Source organism: Ctenocephalides felis, unplaced genomic scaffold (genome assembly GCF_003426905.1).
Source record: "Ctenocephalides felis isolate EL2017-DRISC unplaced genomic scaffold, ASM342690v1 CF-g0.4_SCAFFOLD_03573, whole genome shotgun sequence".
Taxonomy (NCBI): Eukaryota; Metazoa; Arthropoda; class Insecta; order Siphonaptera; family Pulicidae; genus Ctenocephalides; species Ctenocephalides felis.
Window position 1 is genome coordinate 4,338,000 of NW_020539727.1, and position 27,613 is coordinate 4,365,612.

The 27,613-nt window shown below is 26.6% G+C and overlaps 2 protein-coding genes across 2 annotated transcripts in view; one reads left to right on the forward strand and one right to left on the reverse strand.

Moving 5' to 3' along the window:
• LOC113389316 overlaps positions 1 to 725 on the reverse strand; it is a 35,804-nt gene extending 35,079 nt beyond the window's left edge. The window contains exon 1 of the mRNA XM_026626362.1: positions 722 to 725. Coding sequence (XP_026482147.1) covers positions 722 to 725 — 4 coding nt within the window. The remainder of the gene's footprint in view (positions 1 to 721) is intronic.
• Positions 726 to 765: 40 nt separating this feature from the next.
• Positions 766 to 23,599, forward strand: LOC113389317. The gene is made up of 4 exons (XM_026626363.1): positions 766 to 862; positions 10,491 to 10,605; positions 11,778 to 11,947; positions 23,526 to 23,599. The coding sequence occupies exons 1-4, from the start codon at positions 766 to 768 to the stop codon at positions 23,597 to 23,599; spliced, it is 456 nt and encodes a 151-aa protein (XP_026482148.1).
• Positions 23,600 to 27,613: the final 4,014 nt, after the last annotated feature.

The following is a 27,613-nucleotide window of genomic DNA, read 5'->3' on the forward strand; positions in this document are numbered from 1 at the left end:
AAACCGTTTAATATATGGGAGATGGACGTCGCAATGATAGGAGAAAAGACACTGCACCAGGAATAGATAATATTCATTACGTTTATTTACTGAATTCCAAATATAGGTAAGGAAGTGCTATTAAAATTAATCAATAAGTACTGGTTGGATACACAAATAGTTAGAGACTGGAATAAATATAATATAATTCTCTTTAAAAAGACAAATGGAAATGCAGATAATACAGATAATTACAGACCTATATCACTAGCATCGTGTGTTGCTAAAACCAAAGATTTAATGATAAAGAGAAGATTGGAGTGGTTTGTAGAGAAAAATAAAATATTATCTAAAAGTCAATACGGATTCAGAAGAGGGCTGAGTACGAAGGATAATTTATGTAAATTAATGTTGATATTAATTTGGCATTTTCAAGAAATAATTATGTGTGGCACTCTTTTGCGATATTAAAGGGCATATGATAATGTCGTCCCAAGTATAATGTTCCAAGAATTAATTAAAATAGGATTACCATTCCGATTGGTGTCAGCCTTAACATTTAATATATATGAAAGGAATATAATAGTTAAGAAAGATAACAAAATAATTGGTGAAAGAGTAGTGAATAAAGGACTACCACAAGGAGGTATACTTAGCCCATTATTGTATGCTATATATGTAAGAGATATAGATAATATTTGGGTAAGAGGTACGAATATTATACAATATGCAGATGACATACTCATTTATGTAGAACAAAGGGATTTAAATCTAGCGTTTAATATTATGAAGGAAAATATTAAAAAACTTCATGGATGGTTGAGGGATAAAGGCTTGGAACTGTCGGATGAGAAAAGCTCGATAGGGTATTCACAAGACATAGGTTGAATGATTTACCAACTCATATTAGTACGGAAGAGCATTCAATAGCGGTTAAAAATAGTAATAAATTTTTAGGAGTCAAGTTGGATCAAAAATTGAAATTTAAAGAATGTATACAAGATATTAAAAAGAAAATAGAAAAAAGGATAAACCTATTAAGAGTGGTGAACAAAACATGGTGGGGTGCTCATCCACAAACGAGTTTAGAGCTATATAAAACTTTGATTAGACCAATTTTAGATTATGGTAGCATTGCTTATCACAGTAGTCCACATGTAAAGGTGTTGGATAAAGTACAATATAGATGTATCAGAATATGTATTGGTGCAATGAAATCCACGCCAATAAATGCAATGTTAGTTGAAAGTGGAGAATTACCTCTAAAACTAAGATGGAAATATTTAATCCATAAATATATTTATAAGAAGATATTAAGAAGAGAGCCAAATATTATTAGTGGATTAGAAGAATTGGAAAAAATTAATGGAGAATAATAAATTTTGGGATAATAAGCAAAATATTATGGTAGACAGTTTGAATTTCATGAAGAAAACTAATGTTTATAAGATATATGAAAACAACGTTAATCTTAAAAAATTATGGTTTGATGAAGGTAAACAATTTTTTGTCAATATTAATAATGAAGAGACAAATATTATAAACAGTAGAGGATATGAGGAAATCTACACAGATGGCTCTAAAGTAAATAATGAAGTAGGGTGTGCCATGATCCATGAGAAGAAAGAATTTCAAAAATTGATAAAACTACCAGATTTTGTTTCAGTATATACTGCGGAATTAGTAGCTATAGGAGAAGCGGTAAAATATATTAAAAACTTGAACATAAGAAGAGCAATTGTATATACCGATTGTAAAAGTTGTGTAGAAAAATTAATAAGCATAAACAAAAAAAATCTTTTTGAGGAAGCAATTTATACAGAAATTCGAAGCGAGTTAGAAAATATAAAATTGATAGGAAATGAGATAAAAATTACGTGGATCAGAGGACATAATGGAATAGAGGGAAATGAAAAGGTGGATAAATTAGCAAAATTAGCAACGAAACAAGGAGAAAAAATGGACATTATGCTGAAAAGTGATGTGGAAAACATAAGTAAAAGAAATGTGGAAGAGGAATGGCAAAAAATTTGGGATGACACGGTAAAGGGAAAAACATATAAGACTATAGAGAATAAAATTAGAAAAAAAACTTGGTTTAAAAGTCTTAAAAATGAAGATAGAAAATTTGTAACTACGTTAAGTAGAATCAGATTAAACCATGGCAATTTTCCAAGTCACTTATATAAAATTGGTATTAGGTCTTCAGCTATCTGTGAATGTGGAGAAGAAGACGGAAATATAGAACATATTATTATGAAATGTAGCAGGTATATAAAACAACGAGAAGAAATGCTGGACAAATATTATGACGACAAAAGTATAATAAAACCAATTGCATGGATTTGCATAATAAGAAATGAAAGAAATTATAAAATATTATATGAATTTATTGTAAAATCTAAATTAGTTATATAATTTTAATTTAGTAATAAGATGTTATGTATTTATTCTTAATGTATATTCATTATGTTTGTATATGACCAAATGTTATATAACGAAGTCAAATATAAAAAAAAAAAAAAAAAAAAAAAAAAAATTAAACTATATTAATATGTGGGTATAACAGCAGTTCATAATGGATAGAAACTAATAGTTTGGTACTAATATTCGACGACAAATTTTGACTATGCAAATTCGTTTCTGACTTCTTTAATTTTTACCATGAGAAAATATATCAATAATGAATTGTTAAAAGTGTATATCATAAATTTGACATAATAGTAATTTTATGATAGATGGAAATAAATATTTTTACAACCGTACAATAATTTGGGCTGCTATTTTATAGGGTAGAGCGGTGTTTAGAGGTCTGATACTAGTTTAAAGTAAAGTAAAACAGATGTACAACAATTATCTTAATTTTCAGGACTTATATTTATAAATAAAGTTTTCTTTTTGTTGTTAATCATTTTGGTTTTCTGCACTCTTCCTTTATTTACAACACCTAAATATAATTTTTAAATGCATGTTTTTTAATTGTTTTAGAAGACGTGTTGTTATATTTAAGTTAGAATAAATTGTTTTTTTATTAAACTTTCATAAGAGCTTACATGTAGGTGGAGTAAAAAAAACTAACTAAATCTTTACAATGCGAAGGTATAAGCAATAAGAAAAGAGTACATAAAAAAGTAAAAAAGGTTGAAAAGAGAAATTTGGCAAAAAATAAATTAAATTATTAGTTATTCTAACTCTGCTAATAAATATTTCTGACAATATACCAGATCAAAATTAAATATATTGTGATCTTTGTAAAAAAAACTATAGAAATTTGAATTTCACATACGAATGTGAATCATGTAGCTAAATTTCGTAAAATTCTTCTAAAAATAAGAATAAGACATTGGATCTGCTAGCCTCTGGTTGTCTCAGACAAATAAACAAAAGACAAATTTTAGAAAAATAGTAAAAAATTATATATCTAAAATTAGGAATTCACTGAATATAGTTCGAAAGTTGGTTGTTTGACACGTGTTATGTGTTGTGATATTCCTCATTTAGTTTAGACAATATTATTGCTGAAAGTCAAATTGGACCATTGTTCCCGCCCTGCTCTGCTTTTAATTATAGCTATATGTATATAAAAAGCATCATAATTCACTTAAATAGTTTTATATAAATTGACTATCTAAGTGCTCTCTTCTTAGTTCACATTAATGTTCTTTCGACTACCATTCATTAAATTTAATTATGACCTTTCAACTATTTTTAACTGTAGTTTCTCTAAAACGTTAAACCATTAGAAAATACGATGTATCCCAACTGCCCACACAGTGAACTCACAGATTAACAGAGTCAAGACCGTTTTCAGCTTTTAATATTTACCTAAGTATTCATAATCTTTACAAAGTCCGTTATAACGAGCAGCAAAAAAACATTCGTTGCAAACTAAATGAATCCCTACAGTTTTTATCAAAGAAATGAGGTCGCGATAATTTTTTTGCTGCTTTGATCTTTCTTTGTATGTCGGTTGTTTGAGCGAAAAGGATATTATTAACTTCCCGTAGGGCAAGTTATAGTAATCGCAAAAAAATCGAAAATGAAAATTTTTATATATCTTTACGTTTCAAAGGTTTCTGAACATTTTGGCATACCTTAGAAAAAATGGATGTATGTGTGTGTGTGTGTGTGTGTGTGTATGTATGTATGTATGTATGTATGTATGTATGTATGTATGTATGTATGTGCGTGTGTGTATGTATGTGCGGATACAAATTTTCGTCGACGATTTCGGGAACACGGATCAACCGATTTGAATAATTCAAAAAACATTCGATTCGTATTGATAAGAAGACGTGCTGATTAGTTTTTGGCAAAGGCAGGTCTAGCCGTTCCGAAGATACGGGGCAAAAAGTGCTGAAAACGGTAACTCAGTTTTTAAGAGAACGGAGCATCCGATTTGAATAATTCAAAAAACATTTCACTTGTATTGACAAGATGAAGAATCGATAAAATTTTCATGAAGGTAGGTCTAGCGGTTTCGGAGATATGGAGGAAAAAGTAAAAAAATGAGCCATTTGGCGGTCAAAAATGATCATTAGACATATGCACATCAAATTATCAGATATTTTACAGAGATTTTAACAATAAGTATACATTTTGTTAACATTCCTATGGGTTCCGTACCAATGCTTATGCGTTAGACAGCGACGCGGCGCTTACGCGCTTTATATTTTGACCGTATGCAGTTAAAGCAGTACGATTGCTCTGAAAAAAAGTTCAGATCTTTCACAATATGTCAAAATAAAGGAAAAAAAATATTTTTTTCAAAAAAAAAAAATTTTTTTTTTTTTTTTAAAATTTTCAAAAAAAGTAATTTTTTGTCTAATCTATAGTTTCTCAAAAATCTTATTTTTTCAAAGTAAATTTTTTTCAAAAATGTTAAACGTTTTTAAAAAAATAATAATTTTTGGTACGGGAAGTTCCAGCAATTTGCCTTAAGGCACGATGCCTTAATTGCCTTAAGACAGAATTCCACTTACAGCTAGTTTGTGTTTGTTTTTATCAATTTTGAATGTCGTAATGAATATTTCATGCCATATAAAAAGTATCTTGTAATGTTTAATCTTTAAAATATTAAATATTTTCTTATAATAATAATTTTAACTACAATCTCTTAAAAATGAAGAAACTTTCTGAAATTCTGAAATTATCACTTGATTTTGCAAAATATGATGAGTATAAAAGTAAATTTTGATTGTAGAATTTTTAACGAAATTTCTAAGTAATAAAATATTATTAGTTTGTGCAATGCAAAAACGAGATAATTGAATATTTATCGTAGTAAAGACCAATGAAATGAATATTTTGAATTCATTTCAATACTTTCTTATTCAACTTCATCCATTATAACAATTTGCATATTTTTAACTTTCCTTAGGATAAGTTTACATTTTTGTTAGGCCATGAGACTTTACGCTTACTTTATGCTTTTTGACGTTTTTAATCATTCTTAATCTTTAGAGAACAAAATAAGAAAAACTAATGCGTGTGAAAGACGATTTTAGACATTTCATCAACGTTTTCTTGAAAACGGTTGAACTAATTCTAAAATTTTAAAAGGCCACAATCGATCGATGCGGTTTTGAACAATCAAATGCTATTTAAAATTTATACTACGACTTTGTCTACAAGTTTTTGATATGATCTGTTGAACTTTTTTGTTGTAATTAATCATTGATTTTTATAAACAATTTTGATTAAGCTTTCCATGATGATAAAATTCATGGTCAATCAAATAAAATTTTGAATCTATTAACTTTCCGTGGGGAAAGATTATGTTTTCATCAAAAAATCCGATTCGCTAATTTTATGTTTTATCGACGTTTCAAGCCATTGTGAATCGAATATGACCAAATTTGGGAAAAGTATGTGTGTGTGTGCGTATGTGTGTATGTGTGTGTGAAGCAATTTTTTGATTAGCCAAGCCGTTTTCTTGTAATAAAATGTTTAAAAAAATTGTCGACGGTTTTTATTAATTTTTTTTGACAATAGATATCATCTTATAAAACATACTAAAATTTTACGGCCCAACTAATAATTTAATATTAAAAATTCATCAAAGTTTGAGAAAATATTATAGTCAAAATTTATGTCAGATATTGCTTTTGTGTTGTAATGAGACAAACAATTCAATTCATTAAAATTTAAAATAATAAACTACAATTTTAGTGAATACAAGCACGTGTCTGGGCAATATAATTAATATATTTTTAGTCAATTTAAATCTGTTTGAGAAAATTCTATTCGAAATCGCAATGTTTAGATTTAATTGAAAGCAATTACTTTATTTTTGAAGACAAATTTTACACATTTTGGGAAGTTTATACAACTTGCCTTAAGGCTGAATGCCACTTATAACTAGCTTTAATATTTAAAATATTAATTACATACTTGTATCACATCTATATAATTTTATATTTTTAAAAATTAAATCTTATTTTTATTATAATTAATAATTTTAAGTGATTTTTCTGAAGACGAAATAAATCTTATATATCGAAATTAGATTAGAAATTTTTTATACCTGATAATTTATAACTAATTAAAATCTTAATTATTTTGTTGGCTCTCAAATTGTAATTATATGTAACATGATTATTTATCATTCAAATATATTCTATTCCCAGCATACAATGTCAATCGCTAATTCTACAAGATCGCTCCACCGTATTTTCTCGGTATTCAATTTGAAGAATTCTGCAGTTGCAGTTCATAAATAAAATATCTCTTTTTCATTTCTTCTACAAAATCTCTCTGAAAGGCGCGGAGAGAAATAATCCGCTTTCACTAATAACTATTTGAATATTACAGCATTTTCAAAATTGCCCTGAGCTTCCGAAGAGGATAAATGAATATTTCATAGAAGTACCTCATTGCCAGATCTATGTAATATTTTCCTTCTAGAAAATTGTTCAGTTTGAAAATGGGAAAAGGCATTTAAATGTAATCAATCATTCAAAGGGTTGTTTGTTATACATAACTGGAAAAAAACGATTTGAAATGGATTTGTCTGCGATATAACGATCGGTATCATAGTTATTATTCATGGATTGAGAGATCGTTTGTGAACATATAAAATTGGAAAAATCTTTATAAATATATTGAGAGTGTAAATTATTGTTATATATATATATATATATATATATATATATATATTTATACGTAAATACACTAAATACAATTTAAAAATAAACAATACACTAATAACATAATTAAATTCAAAATAATCAGACGACAATAAAACCAATAAATATTATTAAAATAAATAAATAATTAAATTGAATTATTCATTTAATTTTCAATTTATTGTGATTACACATTATTTCTGCTGCCGAACTAATCTGATTATTATCACAATTTAGCATATCTATATTTTAATTATTAAATTATAATCACATTCGTAATTAGGTAACAACTAATTTGCGGATATATAAAGCGCATTTAAATGAAACTTCATCGGCATTTTATTAGTCTATATTACAATCTGTTTTCTTTTTTATATCATCCTTTTTTTAAAAAAACCCTTAATTTCCACTTTGATAAATTTGTACAAAATCGTCAATTAATCTTTTCCGAGTAATGTTTATATATATATATATATATATATATATATATATATATATACATAAAAAAATAAAGTAGTTATTCATATTCCCTTTTTCCACAACTTTGATAGGATTTTTTCAAATAAATGAGATATAACCATTGATTTTTTTGCAGCTCTCATAAATTAAATCAGATGGTTATTTATTTTTCAGTAAACTTGGATATTAATATTCAGTCTAATATTATTACTAGCAAATGAGCATGATAATCATACATATTTCAAGCTAATGTACATATATATTGCTAATTCATATAAAAAGTCTTGATAATACAATTTATATAAAATACCTTTAAAATTGAGAAAATCTACCAACTACATTTTAGATAAACATAGTTAATATAATTTACAATGTACTGCATGCGATCTTATTACACATATTATTTTTCTGAGTATGACATAAATGCTTTTTCGTCGCGATGCATTTAAAATATATATTTTAATATGTTTTTTTTTTCTTATTTATTTTTTTATCAAGAAGATATATTGTATCAATAAAACCCAAAAGATAACTTTAAATATTTAATAAAGTTGCGAAAAGTTAATAGTGTCTTTAATAAATCTTTGCTCCAAAGTTAGCTTTTTGGTGTTTTTTTCATAAAATAGTAGTGTTTTATTTAAAAAAATGTACTATGCGAGATCTGGGTATTTTAATATTTTTAGAAAAAGAATTATATATATAGCTCAAAGGCTTTCTAACAGACATCCATTCACGCATTAAAAAGATACATTACTTTTTCTAAAAAAAATTTTTTGAACGTTTTGGATCCAAGTTTTTATATCTAAGTTGAACTTTTTCTCAGAGGATAAAACTACAAAATATAATATAAATTACCTGTTAAAAAATTTTTTGTACGTCCATGCATTTTTATACAAAAAACTGAACTGATCAGAGAATTTGAAAACTCACTCAACAAATATTATTATATAATTGAATTACGTTTGATATCAAGATTAGTTAGTTCTATTTCTCGTAAATATCATGTAAATATATCTAGATATTTTTCAAAAATGTTTAAATCAGTTTATATAACCTGAATATCACTTTGTGCAAATCACAATGAATCAATACGAATGGCGAATTCAGTTGTGAAAAATGATAAATATTCCAATATTTTCTTTAGGATCTAGATACGTGGATTTACTTTCTCATATTTATTATTAAATTTAGAATTTGAATATTGTAATAAGAAAAAACTATTAGAATATTAAACCAAATTATGAAATCAACATAATTTAAATAATTAGAATTACATACATAAAATGAAATCAGAAACATTTTTTGTCGAGTTGCTTCACGTCGTCGAACGTTTGAAGATTTGTATATAGAGATAATACAGCAAATTTTTCATATAAAAATATTTTTTTCTGGTATATATTTTACGGTCGTCAAAATCTATTTCATTTAATTCGCCGTTTTGCAAAACCACTGACACATGTCAGCCTCTTTCAGCTTTTTGTTTATATCCCAAACGTGACAAGAAAACTTCTCTATTATGAGGGTATGTGGAATACATACATACTAAACGAAAATAATATACTTCTTATTTTAATGTATGAAATTCAGACAATTTTGATATTTATTTAGGTGCATTTTAAGCTTTTTTGTTCGCTTTTTGTATATTCATGCAACTTGTCCAACAATTTATTCAGAGTCGATTTACAAAATCAATCAAGCTATTTTTTATAGCTACGTTTCTGATCATTGTGCTTACTTTTGTAAAAATACGAGTTTCTATTATACATACTGTAGTATATATTCTTTGTGTATACGATGAGATCCACAATATTCTCTATTCGTATGATTCCAAATCATTCTATTTCGTTTTTTTTTCTGACAGAAAGGTTCAATCGTTATGGATGTACAAAAGAACAAGTAAATAAAATGAGTATTTAGTGGTGTACATATACGCCGAAAGTTATTCGATTTTTATAATTTCAAGGACTTTTCAAAATATGAAAAATTTCTTATCGACAAAATTTTGTGTTTGTTGCCAATCTGTAAAAATATAAATAACTGAGAATTTTAAATTTAAATATTTTGTAAGTGGCATTTTGCCCTGGTATTATTTAAAAAACTTTTAAATATTATTCTAACTTTTAATAATTTCTTATAATTAAACGGCTTCTGTTAGGCCCATGATATTTTAGGATCATCCAACTCTATTATCATAAAAGGTTTCATTAAAATCGTAAACAATTTTTTTTCAACAAATAATTGCGAACAAAAGACTCGGCCGATCTTTACCAAAAAGTATATCACGATTTTAAGTAATGTTTTTTTATGGTTTTTATATTTCAAATTGGTTCAAATTTCTTGAGAAATTGTAGATAAAAAGGTTTTCAGTTTTCTGAGAAAGCCCTTAATTTAAATTTAATAAAATGTGTTGAATTTAGCAGTATTAAAGGTTCATAATTAAAATAAAAGATAGTAGAGACACAGAATCTATCTGGCCTCTCAGCTAAACAATCAATCTTATCAATAACTAAAAACAATTTTTTTTTAGGTCCTTTCAATTAATTTTTTACAAAAACTAGTTAGTTTGCTCAAGTATTTCATTGTGAATTTATAGATTAGATTAGATTTATATTATTCGGTTGAATTTTGAATTATATTCACGTCATATATAATTATGTAGTCATTTAGTTTCTCAAATAAGTTAATCCATTTTAATACATTTAATAGACATTTGACGCTAATAAAAATAATTTTGCTATCTATATTAGAAATATAGAAATATTTTTGCTTTTACTATAGTTTTGTATCACACTTAGTTGATATGATACATCATGAAGGAAAAAAAGTAATGAAACTTTTTAAGAATGATTGCTCATTTATAATTTTATTTATTTTAGTGTATATTATGTAAGAAAAATTTTATAATATATTTTTTTTAATTTTTAGTGAAACCAGAAATTCCAAAGTCCGAGCGTTACGTGGATCCTGCAATGATTGGTGTGTTGGTTGGAATGGCCTTAATGTTCATCATTATTTGTGTCGTCTTGAGGTTATTCAGCAAGTAAGTTTTAAACATATTGCTTTGCAAATTTTCATAAATTTTATTAACTTCCCGTAGGGTAAGTTATAGTAATAGCAAAAAAATCGAAAATGAAAATTTTTATATATCTTTACGTTTCAAAGGTTTCTGAATATTTTGGCATAACTTAGAAAAAATGTATGTATGTGTGCGTATATGTGTGTGTGTGCGGATACAAATTTTCGTCAACAATTTCGGGAACACGAATCAACCGATTTGAATATTTCAAAAAACATTGGATACATATTGATAAAGAGACGTGCTTGATTTGAATGATTCAGAAAACATTCGATTCGTATTGATGAGGAGACGTACTGATCACTTTTTGGTATAGGCAGGTCCAGTTGTTTTGAAGATACAGAGCAAAAAGTGCACAAATTTCGATTAGATCCAATAGACACCTGCTAATAGTGTTGCGCGTCAGCATGTTGTTATAGCTGAGTTTGTTAACGCGGCACCGTTCGCATTAGTAGATAAGGGTGTCAAGACTGATATATATTTTTTTAATACTTTTTATGTTTGTATTGTTGATACTGCATAAACTATTTAAAATTCCTAACTCAGTGCATATATTTCGCGAACGAAAAATTGATGCGTTTGAAATATAATATGTTTATTCTAACAATAAGTCCGCTTAATTAGATTTTGTTTTTATATATATTTCCAACAAACATATATAAACAACGTTGTCTAATCTAGTAAGTTCTCACATTTTTTGTGATTTTGTTATATAATATTTATTCATAGATATTTTTGTTGAATGATTATTTTTATTCTTCGAATATTTAATTACAGTACGGGAAGTTCCAGCAATTTGCCTCAAGGCACGATGTCATGCGCCCCACTAGTTTAAGATATAATTTAAAATAACCGTGTTATGTCACTATTTGTCCCTCACAATATATAGTCTACATACACACTTTACGGCAAAAATTATCAGTAATATGAGGTACGATCCTCTAATGCATGATGCTTGAGTGAAAAACTATGGATTATTCACTTTGATTTTTTAACAGATTTTTAACAGAAGATTGAATTGAGTGAAAAATGTAGATGAAATATGAGATAAGCCCCTTCATACAAAATTGGCTCGAATACCCTTAAGGCACGATGCCATGCACCACCAGTTTTAATTAATGTTCTTCCAATTTCAGTGCTCGTTGGCGTGAAAATCGAACGATTTTCAACACCCCGAATCCGCGCTTGATGAACGTGTCCCTGTTGCGAGAGAGCAAGCACGAACGAAGGGGCTCTAGGGGGTCCGTCAGGGCTCCCTCCAGGAGGCCCAGCATGGCGTCTCTTAGGCCACAAAGTCCGCAATCAGGTCAGTGGATTTATATTTGATTAATGATCATTATGTAATTTTTAACAATTTTAGTTGAAAATCTATTTAGATATAATTGATAATAGATATAGTTATTTATATTTTTATTTTAGTAAATATTGTAATAATTATAAAAAAAATTATAGTTAATAATTTTATAGTTCTAGTATCTTAGGTATTTTAAATATTTTAGCAGTATTATAAACTACATCAGACAAACATATGGCGTATATTATATCTTTATATTTTATATAGAGATATATTTTTTACTTATAATTTAACAATTTCTAGAACGAAAGTTTTGAGCGTCTGCATTTTTGGGATATGCAGTTCTTGTTTTTATTTTAGAAAATTTTGTTCATTGTGAAATTAATGACAATTGAGGTAGGGTAGGGCGGGGCACAAAGGTCCAATTTGAATTTCAGTAATTATACTGTCTAAACTAAAGGAACTACATTACAACCAAATTTATACTTATTCATTTATGATGATAACACATAACATGTATCAACCTGGGGCTTGTTCCAATAAAGGTAAATTTGGTTTTATATTGAAACACTCTCTTTAATTTTATAGTTTAAGTCATTTTTGGGATTTGACAATATTATTTTATTGACTGGTTTCACTATCGAGCGGATACTTTGCTTGTTTAAAACTTTAAAATACTAAATATTATACCAAAAATTTAGGGTAACTGCGTTTTATTGCCCTGTATGAAGCGAACAACTTTGTTCTGGTGCACTCCAAAATTCGCTCCAAAACAATCGAACTATGTGCAGTGAAGGCGTGCACTCCTAATTATAATTACATTTTTTTTAAATATTTTTCTAAAATTTGCCTTTCTTGCTCTATATAAGAAGGGCATCCAGGGGGCAAATTGCTAGACCCATCGTTTTTTTTTTACTCTTAAAGAGATTTTACAGAATACTACTACATTATTTAACCAATGTGAAGTACAAATTTTATGGGGATATTTTTACAAACATTTCATAGCATATGACCTCGATCTGGTATTTCGAAAGAAATATTTATCAGCAGAGACCAAATAACTATTAATTTTATTTATTTCTTATGAACTTGTTCTTTCAACCTAATTTACATTTTCATTTACTTTTTCTTATTATTTACATCTTTGTCAATGTGAAGTTGATCATCTTACCCCACCCACATGTAAGCTTTTATAAAGGCTATATACAAAAACTGTTGTTATATAAAAAAATAACAATACATCTTACAAAACAATTAAATAACGTATACCAAAAAATTATATTTAAGTAAATACAAGAAATCAAAACTAAAAGTACTACCAAATGGCATCCAGCAATCACGTGAGCATTAAAGGGTAAGGCATGTTTGAGAAAAAAATCACAAAGAATAATGTGTGGGGGAGGGTGTCCAAAAATCCGCAGAAATCGGTTTTGTGATTAATAGATGAACCCTCAACAAAAAAAACTTTTTATATGAATATACATGGCCGTTTATTACCTGATAAGAATTAAGGTGATGGGTGGTTATACATTTGTTGCCTTCTACTTGCAAATAGTATCACTTAATAATTCTATACTTTACTTGTTTTTGAGATAATGATAGTAGATATTTTTACCGGCGGACCTTTAGGCCCTGCTCTATCGTATAATAAGTAATTGCTCAAATACAAAATTTAACATATTGAGACATGTTTAATAATTCTTCAAAAAACTGATTTTTTTTTTTCAAAATTATTTAATAAATTGTAAACATCTACATGTGAAGTACTCAACATTTTGTTTTTATTATTATGCACAATATGTATTGTTTAGTAAAGTATTAAAATTTTTGTTTAAAATGCTTTATAATGATCAAAATTTTCTAAAATAAAAAATTCCGAAAAATACATATCCAGGTATACAACAACAATATCATATTTATCTATTTCATATTTATGTGGATATAGATATATATTTATGAGGGTGTATATTTGTATATTTATATTTATATTATGTGTATATAATATACATATATATATAAAACGAAAGGTTTTTCTTCAGATGGTGAAATAATATGATAAAATTGTTTCTTGGGCATCCATCCAGTAATTAAAAAACAGTTTTATTGAAAAATGTCACACGTCATACATATTCCAAACTGACAACATGTTTGTTTGGAAAAAGCTTTTTTATAATAAAATATATTAATTATTTTAATTTTAAATTTTTCTTAAAATTTTCATAACTCGACGTTTTATCAATTTTTTATTTCATATTTATTTTTTCGTTGCAAATTTGTGTGTTTTTGTGTTATTTTTCAAAATTTATTTGTATGCACTGAAAATGGGTCAAATCAAGACCCGAAACGTATGTTCTCTAAATAAAAACATTTTTCAGTAAAACTGTTTTTTAATTACTGGATGGATGCCCAAGAAACAATTTTATCATATATATATATATATATATATATATATATATATATACGAGGTCTGTTCAAAAAGTACCCGGAATTTTCGTTTTTTCAAAAAAATATTTATTTATTCGTCTACATTAATGTGGTCCCCTTCAAAGTAGTCCCCCCCAGATATAATACACTTATGCCAGCGTTTTTTCCAATTTTCGAAGCACCCTTGATATTCACTTTTTGATATGTCCTTGAGCACTCTCAGCGATTTTCTTCAATCGAGGAAAACCGCCGTCCTTTCATGGGTCTCTTCAACTTTGGGAATAGGAAAAAGTCACACGGAGCCATATCTGGTGAATTTTTGCACTTTGCAACACTTTATTTCATTTTTTACGCAAAATTTAATACAAATTCTTTGACTTTTCAATTCTTCCATTGTAAAAATCGCTGAGCTCAGAAAAACACGTCGAACCTTAGCGACTACCACAGACAAAGTAAACAGTGAATATAGCTGAAAATTTCATCATACTTTAGGGGCATGTATACCAACACAATAAAAAAAAAATTTTGACAATCAGACACTCCAGACCCGCGAAATTTAATTATTAGTAATTCCGGGTACTTTTTGAACACACCTCGTATATATATATATATATATATATATATATATATATATATATATATTATTTAAAAGTTAGTGTCAAAAATGCTGGAATTAGTTAAAATAGATAGCATGTGAAAGATAACTGCACATCAGCCTAAAAAGACTTTATACAAATTGGCTCATCTATTGTATTGAAGACTTGAATATCTATCTGCTATCTATCTTCTGTCTATTCTATTTTCACTAAATAAGAGTGAATTTTATTTTATTACTGAAGCAAAGATGCATATTACATTCCGCTATTAAATTCTGATATAACAACCTTGGTTGAAAAACACAGGCAGTTTCTAATCTATTCAATCATTGCAATTATTATAAGCAAGTATTTAACTTAAATTTAGTTTGATTAAACAAAGATCTACTTGTTATAAAATGTAAGGGATGCATATTATGAAGTTGTACCGAAAATTGATCTATGTTTAATTTTCCAAAACTGTAATTTATTTTTTTTAAATATTTATGAAAGGTAAAAATTAATGAAAAATGGAATCTTCAATATGTTTATTTTTTGTTACAAGCATTACAATAGTGAAAACATATTTAGCTAAATTTTATATTGTCAATGTTTGACAAAAAATTGCATAAAAGCTCCGGAGAATTATATATAGATTTTATAACTATAAATTAATTTTTACATAATTCATAGCTATGAATAAAACAAGACTTTCTAAATATTCAAGCCAATAAAATATGAATTGCATAGGAAAATCTATTTTCCTATTTTCAATTTATATATTAAGCATCTTTGCATTAGTAAATAAGCACTCTAAGCATGTTTGAAGTGTAAAAGTCTATTCTATAAGTATTATTATTTGTAATTCTTATTATATTCTTACGAAGGTAAAAGTTTATACTATATACTTTCCATATATAAACTAATTGAGTTGTTATAAAAAAATATTTTCTACGTTTACGAAAAACATTATAGTACCCATACTTATAACATTTGTTATTAACGTTTTTTTTTACATATTCTTTTATATTATATTGACAAATAATAGCAATTTTAATAATTAATTTGTAAAAATTGTGAAATGCATATTATTTCCTAATATTTTTTGGTTCAATTTGCAAAATTATCAACAAAGTCAATATCTTTACACAACATATATTTTATATAAGACAATATATAGATTGAGAATTATATTCTCGTTTTATATTTGTAAATTTTGATCAATATTTTAGGCAATTTATTTAATTTTTTTGTTTCAAAACAAGAGTACTGATATCGATATGTTTGGTCGACTTTTATAGGAAGCATACATAAAAGTTTTGCAAAAAGCACTTTTTCTTTTCACAAGTATTGACGTGATGATGATATAATTGATATTAACTTCTTATAAATATTTATTTTCTATGTACTTATTTGCATTATTTTATAACATGATGAATAAATTGTTTTTAGTTGAGTATTTTTACGTTCGACTGTTATAAAAATTAAGAGAGACAATCAATTTTTTGAAAAATAGGGTATGCATAGGTACAAAATGGCTGGAAATACCTGCATTAATACGGCTCACCACTTGAAAGTCTGTATTTAAATAAAGTTTGTTAACAACCAAAAAAACTTGACAATAAAATATCAATTACACTTTAAATTAGTTTATACAATACGTTCCGATTTTGATGGGACAGTCCCAGATTTTTACGTTGTATCCCAGGTTTTTCTAAAAGCAATATTAGTCCCCGATTTAGATTTAGGATTGTCCCGGATTTTCGAAAAGTACAAATTTAAAATGAATCTTTGCAATTACTTGATGAAAAAATCATAACCAACCATCAAATATCTACGAAAGAATACGTTGTGAATGGAAAAATAGCCTCTCACATTAATAAACTTTTATTTTCAATTTTACTAAATTTAGCAAAATATATGAAAACTACTTTTTTGACTACCTGGCACGAATGCTATTTTTTTATTATTTTTTTCTATTACGAGAAACCTTTAGCATAATTTTATACAAGGCTCAAAAGCAAAGAAAAACTTATGGACCGAAAGAAAAATATATGATGTAAATTCTTAGGTAAAAGGAGAGTATATATAAAATATAGTTGAATATTTCTTACTAAAAATCTGATTTAGAAACAAATTGAATCATTAATAATTTTTTTTTTATTGTATCCTTAAATAGTATTTTTGTTGTTGTAAAATTATATTTAAGTTATTTAGCATAACCGTCCCGGATTATACTTAAAGTAGTCAGAGCCTTCCCAGTTTGACTTAAAAAAAATGGTCACCTTAGTTAAATGCATCCAAAATGCAGGTACTACCAGCCGAAATTGTAAATTTGTGCTTTATGATGCAATGGTTTTATGTATGTCAACCCTCAGCCCAAAGGTTATCGTTTTATTTACAACAAATAATAGATCAGGTGATAGAAAATAATTACCATCATCGTGATATGAAAATATGAATATAGGTTCTCGATGCGGGAGCAGCAACTCATCCGTACGAGACGGACCCAGTCCGCCGGGGAGTCCGAGTCTATACGTCCGACACAAACGTCGACACACGCCACCGATACTTTCGACGGTCGTCAAACGGTCTGATGACGTCACCGTCGACGTACAACACGTCGACGTTTAGACGACGAACGTCGATGTGATTGTCGTCAAACGGTCCGACGATGTCACTGTCGACGTTTAGACGACGAAAAGTCGACGAACACTACGGTTATTGTCGACGGTCTGACGGAATCACTATTAGACTTATCATACTTTCACGTTTAATTCACAGTACAGTACAAACATACGTGACTAATTATATAAATACACAATACTCAAACTTTTTATTGTTTAAAAAATATAAGGGCGAAAGAGAGAAATAGAAATATTAAAGAGAGAAATAAAAAATTTAACATAATTTCAAAAAAAAATTCTTATTTTAATTTTTAAAATCATTGTTATTTAAAAAATAATAATATTTTCTGTAGTAAAACAAGACGAATACAGGACGTTAGAAAAAATTAAAAAACTAATACAATTTTTTAATATTTTGAGTTGTCAAGTATAAGAATGAAACAAAATGAAAGAAAAATGAAATTGAAAAGTATGAAAAATTTATAAAAACATTTTAATTTTTTTTTTAAATTTTAGTAACAAACGAATTTTTCGGTATTTTAAAGCCAATCACTGTCCATCAGTTTTTAGATTTTGTGATTTATATTGTAACTGGTTAACAAATTTCTTTTCAAGGTTACACACATTTCGTTGTATTCAAGTATTTCTGGCATTTGGATATATTTTTATATTGAATCTATTAACTGAAAAAATGAAATGGAAAGGAATGAAAAATTATTAGAAATATAATTTTATTAAATTTCAACCCATTCCATTCGCGAATTGCGAGATTTATATGAATTTTGCCGCCGGAGCGGCGTCATCCGAGTCAAAAGGGTTAATAGAAAAATGAATTTCAAATTTTCAAAATCGATTTGCCACTATCTATCAATTTGTATTTTTTATTTTTTAATTCAACTCAAAATTGGTTAGGAATAATTTAATTGAACAATAATTGAAATTGATAAAAATTAAAAATTGATATTAATATAAATTTAAATTTTAGTAGAAAAACAAATTATGTAATATTTTGAAGTAAATTGGCTACTATTTACAAATTTTTACTTCTTAATTCTTTGATTCTAAATTTAATTTGTCTGAAAAAAAAAACAATGTAATTTTTCAAAAAACGTACTTTATATTTTATTTCCACTTAGAAATTTACTATTTTGAATGATTTTAATTCGATCACAGATAATTAATTTCCTTAGGATATTGATAGTAATTAATAAAAAATCCTAATGGATTTGTAAGTGCTTTTACAAAATACGCAGAATTCGTATGACTACTAATAATTGGCCTCTGACCGCCAATAATGTAATAGACAACTCATTTTTTGTGGTGAATCGATTTGATCGTCGAATCGATTTGATCGTCGTTACTATTGTTTTGTAGTTTTTTATACAACTTTCTTGTAGACATTTTTATAGTACTTTTTATTCTATTCTGTCTTCTGTAACTTTGTAGATAGCGACTTCTTTTCTGTTAATTTAATTGCATGCAAATTTAATTTAAACTTAGTGAGAACTTTTACAAGTTTGTACAATTGATTTTCATTTAGAAATAATAGGGTTTTATAACAAATTGGGTAACTATTTAAAAATATAAGACGAAACTATCACCATTTCATTAAGAACAATTGATAACAAACATATTATCGGTATTAGAGTTACATTGACTTTTTTGAACAGACGGCATAACAAATTCAGCATGAAATATCAAAAAAGCTGCCAAGAACAGAATGGAGGTAATAAATATTCCCGCCCTTTTGTTTTGTACATCATGTGAATTCGTCATATTCATATCAATTCATTATAATATAAAATGCAAAAAGGCACTTGACATGATCACTCATGAGCACATTATTGCCATCCATTTTTTATAAAAAATAGGCAAACATTTTTGACTTTATACTTTAACATATTTGATTGGTTACTTTCTTCGAGGAATATATATAACATACTTTTTTAAAATTGTTTAAATAATTTCTTCCATTTTAATCTAAGTTCTAGAACGTATTTTCATATTATTTTACATATCAATTTTGTAAATAAGACATTAAATAATTTCTTCCATTTCAATCTAAGTTCTAGAACGTATTTTCATATTATTTTACATATCAATTTTGTAAATAAGACATTAAGTCTTAATTAACAAAAATTAATTATAACAAAAAAAAAGAAAAAAAATTACTGGACATAAAGACAGACATCTTCATGATATTGAGCTTTTGTACCGGATGGTTGCTATTGCTATCCTATAGAGGAGGTAGCACAGGATTTGGCTTGAAAGTTTATTTTCATTTTCATAACTAAAGTCCATGTCGTGACATGTATAATAAATATATAAAATCTTCAATCAAGTAATACTTAGTGACAAATCATTATTGCAATAACAACTATCAACAAATACATAAAGTATACCAATGAATCAGTGTTTTATACAGTCCACAGTGAAAAAAATTAAATTATATTGATCCGGCTCGAAGGACCAAATATTTGTATAAATACTTGTTATTGGAATGACTTTAGGTTTGAGTAGGACCTAAATTCGGCAAATTCCGCAAATCTTTGATTTCACTGGGACAAAAATACACCGAAGAACACAATCCGCGTGAATAATTTTTATTCAAAAATTTCTATGTTTATCTTTTTTTGGAATCCATCTATTGCGTTCGGTTAAAGCTGATTAAAACTTAATTGTACCAAATTTGTGCCAGTTGACTTAAGCACGGTGCACACGACGCCAGTATTTCTTGTGACATATTTTCTTTCAAGTTTTTATCGTAAAGTGATCGTGTTCAAAGAAACTATTTTATTAGAATGTATACATTGAACTTATATAAGTATAATTCTATGTAATGCACTTGTATCATATTTATAAGAATCACATAAAATAATAATAATAAAATGCTAGAATCATATTTTATTCGAAATAAAAAAAATTGCCCTTTTAGAACACTTTTCACGAAAAAAATTTGATCGTTAAATGGGTAAATCCGCTCACCTTACGATAAAAGCTTGGCAGAAAATATGTTGTAAGAAATACTAGCTCTGTGTGCTCCGGGCTTTAAATAATGTGTTTTTTCGAAATATGTCCTGTTCAACTTAACTCATCTATCATTTCCCTGATATGTGATTAAATCAATGCATTTATTACACACAAATTGGACAAATGTATTAAAAACAAACTTTATTATTCTGCATTCCATAAAATCAGTTCAATTAAATTTTTCATTGGAACAAGCAATTTAATTCAGAACATAAATTTTATATCACTCACTATTAAATTTATTATTTTCTCGTTTCTACATCTATCGCTTGATGTTTGCACTAAATTTCATAACTTCTCTGCAAAAATTTCTTATTGTAGAATGTGATATTTTTTGCATGCATATATATATATATATATATATATATATATATACATACATAATATTTAATAGCCTATTGATTATAGAATACCTATAATAGATTTAGAAATTATAAAAAAGCATGATAATGTCCTATATCAGTCAGGATTGTGCAATAGTTTAAAGTAGCTATTTATAATTATATATTAAATAGAATAATTTTATCTGAAGATTAGAATCTAGAATGATTTTATTTTAAATGTTAATATTGTAACAATAATATATAATTCTTATTTTGCTTTAAAGCAAGATGAATGATCCCGATATTTATAAATAATGGCCTGAATTAAGATTTAGCTACTCTCAAAATTGTGACGACACTATTTTGAAATTTCAACGGTAGTCATTATTCTAAATTTAATGAATTTTAATAATTAAACTGCTTTAAGTAGGCCCATGACATTTTGGGATATTTGCTAAGATTATGACCTCTATTATGATACAAAGTTCCATTTTTAAAGTTTTCTAACATAACAGTGTGAATATTTTTTAAAAAAAATGTGTATTCTTGTTCATTAAATAAATACATTAATCTAACCTTCCTTTCAACAAGATAATAACTCTATAAAAATAGCTTTTATAATTCATATAATTTGCAAATAAATATACATAGCAGTAAATTATATTAGAATTTATTCCCTCATGACATTGTCACGCCCAGTGATAAATTATTTTTATTAGGAATGAAAATAATGACATGACATATCTGCAATATGCAAATTTGAAATATACCATAGCATAAGTTTGGATGCTATTTTATAAAATAACTAATTTTATGCATAGTCCACATATTACCAATATAACTGAAATGCCATGTCAATCAGAACAAAAGTTTAGATTAAAAAACTAATCCGACGTTTTTAATTATAAACTACGGTAAATAAAATCCACAATGTGGGCATAGAAGAGGAAATTAACGTGACTTTTGCCCATGGGAATTGAAAATATAAACTAGTGGAGTGGCATGGTATCGTGACTGAAGGCAAATTGCTGAAATTTCCCGTACCGAAAACAAAATTATTAAAAAACAACTTTGCAAAACTTCGGGAAAATTGGATTTTTGAGAAATTTTGAAATTTTTGAAAAATTTAATGTTTTTATATCTTGATTTTTTTGTATTATGATTTTTTTTTAAATTTCAAACATTTATGTTAAGCAATCGCTCTGCATAGCTGATTTGGAGTCGAAATATCAATGCGCGTAAGCGCCGCGTAGTCGTCTAACGCGTAAACATTGGTACGGAACCCATATAAATGTACACAAATTTTGTACTTATTATTGTAATCTTATTAACATAAGTACATATGTCTAATGTTTATTTTTCACCGCCAAATGGCATTATTTTTTATTTTTCTTATTGAATCTCCGGAGACGCTGGATCTGCCTTTACAAAAATTTCACCAATTGTTCATTTCGTCAGCATAAGTCAAATGTGTTTTGAATTATTTAAATCGGACGCCTCGTTCTCTTAAAAATTGCATTGAACCATTTTTGGACCTTTTTGCCTTGTGTCTTTGAAACGGCTGGACCTGAATTTGTCAAGAACAGATTGGCATGTCTCCACATTAATACGAGTCGAATGTTTTTTGAATTATTGAAATCGGTTGATCTGTGTTCCTGAAATCGTTGACGAAAATTTGTATCCGCACACACACACACATACACATACACACACACACGTATATCCATTTTTTCTAAGGTATGCCAAAATGTTCAGAAACTTCCGAAATGTGAAAAGATACAAAAAATGTCATTTACGATTATTTTTGTTTTACTAAAAGTTTATACATTTTAATGAAGATGACAACAATATGACAATAATGTTTGAACTAAACATCAAGCAAAGGTATGTGCTAATTAATATTTAAAATTTTGATATATGTGCTGATTAATTTTGGGCAAAAGTCGGTCCAGCCGTCTAGGAGTTTACAGAGCAAAGAGTGCAGAAAATAGAAATCGAGATTTTGAGAGAACGGAGAATCCGATTTGAATGATCCAAAAAACATTCAATTCATAACGATGGGGAGAAGTGGTTATTAGTTTTTGGCAAAGGCAGGTCCAGTCGTTTTGGAGATACGGAACAAAATATGAAATAAATTGCAGTTTTAGAGAAAAAAGCATCCGATTTGAATGATTCAAAAAACTTTCTGCTTGTATTGACGAAACGATTGTTTTTGGGAAAAGAAAAAAAAACTTTTTTTTATTATGGAAAATAATTTAGATTTTTAAAATGTTAATACAAAACGAGAAGTTCCAGCAATTTGCCTTGAGGCACAGTGCCATGCACCGCTACTTTTTTAATTTTTTACAGGACAGTTAAAGTCAATATTTTAACGCGTTTTGACTTGACGTTTAGTTCTGGGATACCCTGTATTCAAATTCCTTAGCTAAGCATAATTGATTTTACTAAATTGTTCGTTTAATCCTGCATGCAATGCCATTGCTTCCTTACATATCATATAGCGCCTCAAATATGTGTGCATAAATTCGTTAAAAACAAGATCATTTCATATTAAATTTGTCCATTTTTATATCAATTTTAAATTAATTGTGAAATTAAAATTGTGTTTCAGCAGGACCCAATCAAGGAGGCCAACAACGAGGCGCCAATGTAACGAGCGCTGAAGTTTCCTTATTCGAACCATGAGAGGAAAATGAGATATCAAATAAAGGAAAATTATTAAAACAATAAAAACATTCACAATTACAACTAATTCTGAAAGTTTTCAGAAAATTCAGGAACACTAAATATTATTTATAAATATTCAAATAAAGGTAAAATGCCTGAAGGTACGTATCCAAGAAGAAACTTTATCCAAACAAATACAGCTCAATAGCAGCTGTGAAAGAAGAAAGAATTTTTTTCAAGTAAATTGAATGAGTAAGAAGTTATAATCATAAAAGGGTTTTTCATAAGCATTTTAAATATACTAAAAATTTTATCATTTTGATTATTTTCACCATCAGCATTCATTATTGATTTGAATTAAAATTATCAATGAAAGGTGTATTCTAAATCTATATTTTCGTATCGTTGTGAAAATTTGCCTTTATTATCGTAAAGACTTGTCGAAATGCTTTTTGAATACGAAAACCCTAAGAATAGACATATATTTTAATTTTTATGTTTATTTTAAAATTTAAATGACAAATGGTGTTACTTAAGACACGTAGCGAATAATAAAAATTATTAAAAATGTAATGATAGCATATATGACTAAAGGATATATATATATATATATACATATATATACATATATAATATATATATGTCCATTATCAGTTTTTTCGCATTGAAAATTAGTAAGTTAATATAATTAAGGAACGAGACCACTGAATGATTCGGTAGAAAATGTAGTTGAAAAAACTGCGATTGCATTTCAACAAAAATTATAAAAATAAAAAATTATTACTAAATATAATATAGAAATAATAATATCGATAATAGATGTCGAATTTAAAACACGCTGCATTCTCGGCTTGCTATGAATTTCACCAAAAATATTATATTATATTAGATATGATAAAAACGTAAAAAACATCTTTTGAATATATAATAAGTAGTTGTTGAAAAACTAATTCTATATATAATGGAAAATTTAAGAAAATTTAGAAAGATTTGCACTGGAGATAAATATAATTTATATGTGAAATGGAATAAATATCCAGCAAAAATAGATTTTAAAATAATTAATTATCAAAATGATTGAAGTATTTAAATTATTTCTGAAATAATCTTAGTATTCAGATTATTTCCTTAAAAATATCCAAGTATTCAGAATATTTTTAGAAAGATCCAAATATTCTGATTATTTTTAGAATGATCTAAGTATTCTGATTATTTTTAGAATAATCCAAGTATTCTGATTATTTTTTAGAATGATCCAAGTATTTAGATTATTTCTGGAAGAATCCAGGTATTTAGATTATTTTTAGAAAAAGTTCTAAGTATTCAGTATAATTTTAGAATGATTGAAGTATTTAGATTATTTCTGGAAAGATCTTATTCAGATTATTTCCTTAAAAATATCCAAGCATTCAGAATTTTTTTAGAAAGATCCAACTACTCTGGATTACTGCGATAAATATCCAGAAAATAGACTCTAGAAAAATTAATTATTAAAAATTCAAATCAAAATATTCATTTCTTATAAAATCGACTGCAGGTTCGGACAAACGGATTGTGTTTTGATATTTTTTTTTACTTATTTATTTTTGCAGATATTACTAAGTTAACATAGAATATCAAGTTTAGTCAAATTTGATAATCTAGATATACTGATAATCAACATTTAAAAAAAAATTGTTTTACTAAGAACAATTCATAAAGAACTATCTAATCAAGTTACCAAACAAATATATCAGGAGATCTAGGCCTTTATTCTCAACATTTTAAATAATTACAGAATTTATTTTATTAGTTGAATTTGATAATCTAGATAAATTGGTACTCAACATTTTTCAGAAAAAAATTGTTTTGCTAATAACAATTCAAAATTTATAACTATCTAATTAAGTTACCGTAATTTTTGTTAGGTAAACTAGGTTTTGATTTTTCCAACATTTTTTCAAAAAAAATATTTGTTTTTCTAAAAATAATTCACCTAGAATTCAAAATTCAGAACTAGTTAATTAAATTACCAAACAAATATACCAGGTAATCTAGATCTTGATTCTCAGCATTTTTCTTGAAAAAAAGTTGTTTTTCTCAAAATAAATTAATAATAATTCAAAATCCAGAACTATCTAAATAAGTTACGAAACAAATATACCAACAATTGAAACTAAATAGAACTTTTGAACTGTCCTGATTATGAAAAAAAATAAAAAATATTACCCATAGTTTTTCAGAAAGTTTTCAATTCAAATTATCATTTCTAATAAATTTTGTTCATTTAATGTGATTTTTGTGTCTTTTAGAAAATTTATACGAATTTTTTATCAATATCTTTTGTTAGTTTTTACATTTTTCTGAGTAGAAATTATTAATTAATTAATCTTGGCGCAATATTGTTTTTTATGTGGGCCCTATATAGTTTATCAATATTGCCCTGATAATATTTTTCCATATAAAACCAATATTGAAATCAATATGGACTCTATATGAGCTTAATATTATTAAACAATATTAAAAACCCATTTAAGACCAATATTGGCTGAATATAAATAAACAATAATTACCCTACATTAAAAACCAAAATAAATGAACAATACTTGATACAATACAATTGTATTGGTTTGTCTTACTTTTTACTGTTTGTTGATAAGTTTCTTCAAATATTTTAATATTTAGTATATTATTTCTTATATTCTATTATTATCAAATGAAGAAGCGTCAAGCGTTTGATTTAATTTTTTTGCAGAAATAACTTCTGTAGAGAACAATTTAAGGTCTATGGATGCAATTCTATTTTTAAAAAAGTACAGTTAATGAGACTTTACACTATCATGAGCCATTTATTATTGTGCAAAACTTTCTAAATTTTTCAAAAAATAATACTCAAAGTTTCACTGCATTTTCTATACCTTCACAATTACTTTAGGGGACCAGCCTAATGCTAAATTTGATAATTATATGCTATGCTATATTTATTATATAAATAAAGAAAAAAATATATACACTTATACAAGAATATTAGAATAATTAATATTGATAATTTAATCATTTAATTTAATCATCTATATAGATAATAATCATAATATTATTAAGATTATTACGTGTGTCATGGATTTTTGGTTTAGAAGTTTTATGTGGATTTTACTTGCTTTTAAAATTAATGCAATCAAGCATAAACTGTGAGCAAAGAACTCGATATAATAAAAAATATATTATTAAAAAATATAAATAAATATAACTTGAAATTATATAACTATATACATATATATTGTAGATGATAGATTTAAAAGTATAGAGACATAGAAGTATATATACAGATAAGAAACTTAAGTAATTTTTGAAGCGATGTTCATAGAGGTCGTAAGGAGTAGGCAATTAGAATAAGTTAGAACATAGATTCCTTCAATTTTTTTTTCTTGTAAATTTATTTCAAACTTAATACTTTATGTTATACTATAATATTAAAAAATATATTGTAATAATGTTATGAATTTATCTTCGGGCTTAGCTTTGACACAACATTGGCACTTTACACAAGTTTTGTTAAACACCATTTCAAAACTTAAAATTTTAGTACTAGTAGATATGGAGAGATTTAGTGATATATTTACATATGAATTGCGTTAATATAGGATAATCAGTTATGAATAATTTAAATGTTCAACACATCTTAGCATCTTCTTTTATCAATCGGTTTGTTTCATGTTTTTGGTTTAATGACTAATTAGTATTCATTCTATTTGATACTATCTCAAATTTAACCAGTGGATGATCATTAAAAACATTAAATGATATTTAATTAAATTCTTTAACAGAATCTTTACACTTTCTAAGTGAATATTGGACCTTTTCTATCATAACTAATGATTTTTTTTTCAAAAACTGTTCAAGGTCTAATCTAAGTATAATTCAGACCCATAAATATAGACAATGCAGATTATTTTTGAAATGATCCAAATATTTAGTATACTTTTAGAAAGATCCAAATATTCTGATTATTTTTCAAAAGATCAATGTATTCAGATTATTTTTAGAAAAAACCAA